Source organism: Mycteria americana, chromosome 1 (genome assembly GCF_035582795.1).
Source record: "Mycteria americana isolate JAX WOST 10 ecotype Jacksonville Zoo and Gardens chromosome 1, USCA_MyAme_1.0, whole genome shotgun sequence".
Classification (NCBI taxonomy): domain Eukaryota; kingdom Metazoa; phylum Chordata; class Aves; order Ciconiiformes; family Ciconiidae; genus Mycteria; species Mycteria americana.
In genome coordinates, this window is record NC_134365.1 from 81,884,423 (window position 1) to 81,891,534 (window position 7,112).

At 40.4% G+C, this 7,112-nt stretch overlaps 1 protein-coding gene across 1 annotated transcript in view; it reads right to left on the reverse strand.

The window, feature by feature from the left end:
• The window catches only part of LOC142412572 (potassium voltage-gated channel subfamily KQT member 1-like), a 525,781-nt gene extending 519,534 nt beyond the window's left edge, over positions 1-6,247 (reverse strand). Inside the window, exon 1 of the mRNA XM_075508061.1 lies at positions 5,865-6,247. Within this exon, the coding sequence (XP_075364176.1) occupies positions 5,865-6,247 (383 nt within the window). The remainder of the gene's footprint in view (positions 1-5,864) is intronic.
• Between the last annotated feature and the right edge of the window lie 865 nt (positions 6,248-7,112).

Consider the following 7,112-nt stretch of genomic DNA (forward strand, 5'->3'; position numbering starts at 1 on the left):
AGTTGTATGCCAAACAAAAATGGAATATCAGCCAGAATGGTGGCTCTTAACTTCTTCTATTGCATTAACAAAACACAACTACAGCATTTCTTACATGAAGCTGAGGGAAGTAAAAAAAAATTGAGAAAGCAAAGTTCAAAGAGAAACAACAATAAGAGAAAATTGCAATTTTAAATTTGTCCCAATAATCTGAACTCTCTTCTTTTTGTATTACTCATGGTGACACAGCCTTTGGTACATAGAATCTTTTCTAAAGGAAAAAACTCTTAGCTGGCCAGCCACCATTTTACAAACATGTTCTTGATCTTCTGTACTTACCTCCCAAAGTTATAAGTTAGCAGCATTATTGATATTGCTCATATTTTTTAAGGAGCATGCACTTTTAAATTACTCAACAGTAATTCCTTGAATGAGTTTTTTTTCAACAAGCTGCCAGGAACAAGTATGTGTTTACACATGTGTGCCTCTCTGCGAAGAAGCTGTGGGAGTCAGTATGAAGGAGAAGAGGTGTAACAAAGCAAACTTAGGGCATGTTTTCCTATGCAACTGATCCAACACCACAGTTCTCTGATGGCAAAAAGAAGCACTCTCCGTCATCCCATTCCAGTCTTGGCTAGCTGGTTAGTACTGGTTCCAGCACCATCAGACCATTTACTGACATGCTGTAACTCCTTAAGGTATCAAAAGCTACTCACTTTCTTGCTGGGCTAGATTTCTGCCATTATAGAGTTGACTTCGCTTAGGAGGGCTACAGTGAGTGCCAGAAGCAGCACACGTTATGCAGGAGAAATGTGTGGCCAGGAAAGAAGAAGGGAAGGTGGGAGAGGGAGCCTTACCCTTTTGGTATTGATAAACTATTATGTGAGCTCTTGTGAAACCATACTCTAGGGAGGACATTCTCCTTATCTTTCCCATGCAGTCAACAGAGAGACTGACAGCATCCCCTAGGAATGATTCAGAGCAATAGCCATTATTCTCTCTGAATCACCGTTTGGAGGAGTTGTTTCCCCATAAATCATAAGGGAGCCTGGAGAGCAGACTTTGTTGCTAGGCAAACTCTGCATTTGTGAAATGTTTTGCAGTCAAACCAGGTGGTCTGCAGTACTTGCCAGATGATTTGCAGTGTTACTTTGCAATTATTCCATACAATTTTATATGAAATTTAACAGGTGATTATGATCCACTAGGAGCACTAAGAGAACAATAGTGGACAGTACTTCAAGATGCTGAATGTGTATTACTAACCTGATAGAAGACCATCCACTTTTTCCTGCTAGCTTAATAAGCTGAACTGGCTCAGTGATCCAAGGATATCCAAGGACAACTAGAGCTGGCACAAGCAAGCTGAATGGATAAGGCGGATAAGGGGAGCAGAACTGGAGGTGGTCTGTTAAAAATGTGCTGTTAGATCAGCTCACCGCATCCCATGGGAAGTTATGGGATATAAAGATTGTTCTAACACTCATTTAACAAGTGGCCAAACCAGCACAAAGTAACCTGGAACAGCTGCAAGTTCTCACTTAAAGTTTTGTAGTGTTACACGACAAGAAAGTGGCAGCCCTGAGAACACAATCTAAGAGTCCCTCTCATGGGCCTCCCTCTTGCCTTAGACTTGCCTCCCTTTTCAACCAGCCTGTGGTTTCTCTACTGACTGCCAGCAAGCCTTCCAGCTGTGCTAACTCCAGCGGTGATGCTGACATCCGTTCACTAAGAACTGGACTGAGACCAACAGCTCCTTTTGTATCTCCCCACAGTCATTACTTCTTCTTCACTATTGACTTGGATGAGATTCAAATCAGTTGCCTATGGGTGAAAGGTTCCTTCTCCCGTCATGAATTCCACGCTCCCTCTTTCCCCTAGCTTCCAGCTGTCATCTCCTACCCCTTCTTCCTCCCAGTGGCTCTGAGCTTCTTGACCGTTTTCAGCTGTCCTGCAGTTCCAGCTCCTCATGCCTATCCAGTCTTCTGATCTCCAAAAGCTGCTAGTCCTTGTTTCTTTGTCCTTCCTGCTTAAGTCCGTTTCTCTTTGCTCTCGAGCTAGCCTGCTTTTGCATTGCTTTTCCTCCAGTTTCAGCATCACTGGCACCAGTCTCAGTTTCTATGACAATCCAATCTAGCCTTCTGTCTCTTGGTCCCAGGTTCTCCTCTGTCCCTGTTTCACCAGACTCAGTGTAGCCATTTGTTCTGCTTCCTCACTTCTTAGTTCAAGTGCTGCCCACCCAGGTTCCCTCTAAGCTTCTGGCTTTTAACTAAAAACTTCAGCTACTCAGCCAACAGCAGCTGAAAAGACCGAAATTAGAAGTCGCTGGATGTTCCAGAGAAATGGAAAAGATAGGACAGGGAGGTCGGACTGCAGTGAGTAAAAACAACACTAGGTATCTGAGGGGGAAAGGTACTATGGATACACCTTGCTTGCTGAGATATATGGCCAGTTAGCCGCAGCGCAAACCTGTGCAAACTCAGTTGGTTTTTTGCTGGGACCTGAGCCGGTGCAGCTGTGCAGCACAGGGCTCCACTGTGATGTAGACACAGCCTTAGGCTGGCACAAGATGGCCTCTATCACTCACACTCAACGAATTAACATACGACAGCAAGCAGTTACCTCTCCTCCCTGAAGACAAGTGAAACCATACTGCTCTCCCGTTATCAGTCACCACTTGTGTGTGTGAGCGCACGTGGGTGCACATACAGTGATCCTTCTCTTTCAAGAGGCTTGAGTTGCACCTTCCTACTTCTGGTTCTGTGCCTCTACAAACGCTGCAGAAAAGCCAGACCATCTCCATCCTTTGCCTACGGCAAAGGTAGCCTGCAAAGACTTGGCAGTGTAACATTCCTCACCAAAATTACATTCTAGCACTTTGAGCACAGATATTGGATTCTGGTTTTGGTTTATGATCATTGCTACCTAGTGTCTAAACAGGGGGTCAGTAACCTTATCAGGAAAACTGTCTGGCTTCAGTTCAGTTCAGACACGCACCCCCCCTCAGTTCACATGTATGTGAACACAATATTTTAGCCAAATGAACACAACATTCTAGACTATAATTGAGCCATTCCGGTTGTAATTACATATATATATGTTTCAGAAGTGTACACTCATCACATGAATAAGGCTCCACTTACAACTAAATTATTTAAATGTGTAGATTTGCCAAGTAACTTCATTACCATACATAACTCATCACCAATATATATTGTACTACTCATTCAAAAGATAAAATATGAGGATTGTACGCCAATATCTTGACATGTGGGTGTGATTTAAACAAGTGCATAGTTAAGTTTAGAAATCAAATTCAAGCCAGGAACGCTCTTCTTTTTCTGGGCTGAGGACCATATGGCAAACAGCTGGACTCTAACATATATTGATATTCAATACCTTGAAGCTCTTACATAGCCGCAAGAACTGGTTGGTTAGGATCAATGTATTGCTATTGCATGTCACAGCTGTTTCTGAAGCCCTCACCTCTTTCTAACTTGTCCTCTACTCTGTTCTTGGGGATTTCAGGAGTTAAATATTTCACAGTACTTCCAGTGAAGCTGAAAATTACCTAAGTGAGAAGGTTTTCAGGATTGGGAGGGGGGATTCTCAAGCAAACCCCCTCACCCCTTCAAACATTTTGCTCTGAAACCACAATTTTAGCCTGGAATAACTCCACTAAAACAACAGTTATTCCAGATTTAATTAGGCAAAAATAACTCCCTTTTCTAACACACATTATAAAGCTCCTTAAGTTTACTTCCTTAAAAGAAACTTGAAGTATCAGGCACACTACAGATGTTACATGAGACAAGACTATCCTGGTAATTTCAGAATGCAAGAGGAAGGTTACCTCCTGGAGCACCTGCTGTTCCCTCACCTTGCCTGTTTTCTGGAAAGTTAGGTTCTTTCTAGCAGAACTGGCTCCAGATCAGAACAGACTCCAGTCCCTCTTGGACAGAAACTTCGCACAGTTGGTACATGAGTTATGTGGTCTTTGTGGCATAGGAAGGACTAAGGGACAATGAAGGGACGCTGTACATCCAGCTCCCCAGGCTACACAGATATCAGCTACATACTTGGAAGACTGGATTTGTTATGAAAATAGTCATCATCAGATCAACTCTACATAACTTACCCCAAAACCACAGATATAACATGGGAAACTTTTTTTAAATTACAGCTTGTTCTCATTATAAAGTTAATTATATTTTAGATTAGCACTTTATTGCTTTACCAATGTTTAACTTCCATGATACTTAATGTTGTATAGTATGTTCTTTCCAAAACAGAAACTTGTTATATAAGTGAACACACCATGCAGTTATTGGGATAATTATTAGGACAAATATACTTAGGACAAAATCCTGGCCAAAAACTATGTTTAAAAATTCTGCTTTCAAGCAATCTCAAAGAAAAAGCTTTTAAAAAGAGGTCAATTTACATATTCTTTCATTTAAGTTAGGAACCCTTGTACTGTTAAAAAAAGAAGAGTTTTCTGTTAGTACTACCAATATTTTCTCCAATTTTCTAGTATGGCAGGCACATGTGTGTGGTGGTTTTTTTTTTTATTTCAATGCCCATTGCAGAATATAAGTACATATTAAAGGTCAACCTTAGTCTGAGATAAAAGCAACACAGATGATGAAACAAATGCATTTTAGCGAGATTCTAACCTTAGGATTTTAGCAATCCTAACCTCAAATAGGCTTAAATCATGACTATTCACATATTTAAATCTACACAAATTACATCTGTTTAAGCCTTAGGAATTATTATATACTATAAGCATAGTCCTTGAAAGAGGCCCTATCCTTTTACTTGGCAAAATTTCATTAATCAAAAAATCCATATATGATTTTGAGGGTGAAAGGAAGCAAATAGTAATAAGAACATCTATTTTATGCCAGATAAAAGCACTATGATTCATTCTTATAATTACCGTATCTTTCTCTGGGCAGTTCCTGACTGCAGTAACTGATAACAGTTTTTCCAAAATGCAGTCAGGCCATAGAAAAGTTCATCTGAGACAAACAGAATAATTTCAAAACTCTGCATTTCTTCAGGACATATGCTAATTTTATAATAAAAGCAAGGACTTTTGGCTCAGTTTGCATTCATTATAGCCAGTAAAACTTCCACTTGCCTCAGTGAGAGCACAATTGGACCCTTTCTACAGCTAAGATGACAAATTATCATTCTTTTAAGCAGCATTCAAAATAGTAATTGAGGTCCTGCTAAATTTGACAGATAACATAAGCATCTCAAAGAAAATAGTAGGAGCTGTATTAATATATTAACCACTGTTTTACAAGGCTAAATGGAAGCCTTAATTTCCTCCTTGCATGTACTACATACATGGCATAATGAAAAACTTTTTGCTAAATTTGTACTCACGTGTTCGTGACTGTAAATTAATTCAAATTAGTGATGTTATGATTATATGTTTGTCCAACAAATTACTTGTTTTGGCACTTCGGCATGAGCAAAACGGACTTACAAAAATGTGACGTATCTGATCACAGCTGAACCTTCCACATCTCATGCTAAAAACTGCAGTGTCTGAAGCTGGAACAATGTAAAGCAGCTAAGGCAGCAATAAAAACTGCCATGAGCATATAGGACTTCCCCTCAGAAATATCAAATATATAGTGTCCATCTTTGAAGACAAATATCAAGTGAAGAATAAAAAGCCCTCCTCTGGAAATGTTAATGGATATAGTGGCTGATCTTTTGAAAAACTGGCTTCTCCATTGCTTTCAATGGGATTACTCATGCAACAGGTTTTCAGCCCAGGAGCTCAAGTACTATGATTTCTGGCTGATTAAGTAGACAGTTTCAGATTTTTCTTACACCAAAGATTATGTGAAAATGTAGGTACTTACACAGTAAAATGATAGATAAAACACTTCCATCCACTGGGCCTCTCCAGGAAGTTGTAGACGGCTCCCTGCGTACTAGTTTTAGTTAAATAATGGCTATGGAAACACTTTGTTGTACAGGCCCTGCGGACTTCGCTTTCTGTCAAGGCTGCAGCCTTTGTGCCTTCCTCAGGGTTACGGGGAATCCCGGATCCATTATTCACCAGGGTTTCTGGGTCCAGCGCCACTGAAGAATACCGCATATTGCTTAGGTTCCCCCTGACTTCCAGCAATGCTGCAGATTTCCTATTTCCATTCAGACTGCTAAGCTGGGAAGCAGAGCCTTGAACTTGGCCACAGCGGTTATACATCGGGTGTCCAACAGTTTCTCCACTGTCAGAAGACATTCTGTAAAGACGCACGGGTATTACTAACCCTGATCAATATTTAAAATGATGAAGAAGGTATTGTATGTCCTTCCTGCCCAGGGTGTTCTGCAGCAGCTGATAGGATGACTTTCTGCTGTTATCACGGAGCTTCTCTGTGACAAGTGTGAGCTGTCAGCTGTCACCTACTGTCACTCACAGGCTCTGAAATGAAATCAGAAAAATGTATTAGACAATGACACATGCTAGACACCAGAAGTAACAGGAGGCTGGGAAAGGAAAGAGGTTAAGATTTCTGGAGGAAGAAAGAAAATTATGATTCAAAGTTACATTTGTTAAGAAGGAAGCCTAAAACTATTTAAATAGTGCAACACTAGTACAGCAGCAGAGTTGTCTTGAGAGCTGATCCTATTATATTATTTTAAGCTGAGCAGTTCTTGAATTGTCCTGATTAGAGGTGGAACTGTGAAAATTTCCTGGAATTTATAAACTTGCTGTTGCCTGAAACACACTAGACTGAGGTTTTGAACTTCAACACCTCCACCTCAAGAGATCTTATCTAGAGTGTCAATGTTACAGAAAGATTTTAAGACTTGAATAAATTATTGCAGTCACCTAATGGCATCTGATCTTGCAGTCCACGGTACTCAGGAACAATTTTTTCTCAAGTGTAAAAAGGAGGATGCCATTAATGGTAACTGTTACTGGGAGGTTAATATTGTTACAAGGGAGAAGATCAAAGACTCCTGGCCCGATGCTTGATTTTCTTCAAGCCATTTAATGCTTGCTGCTAACTTTGCTGCTCTCAAGCAAGGACCTAGAGAAAATAGAATAGAAAATAAGGCTCTTATATTTCTGCCATGAAATATGTATTTCATGGGGCAGA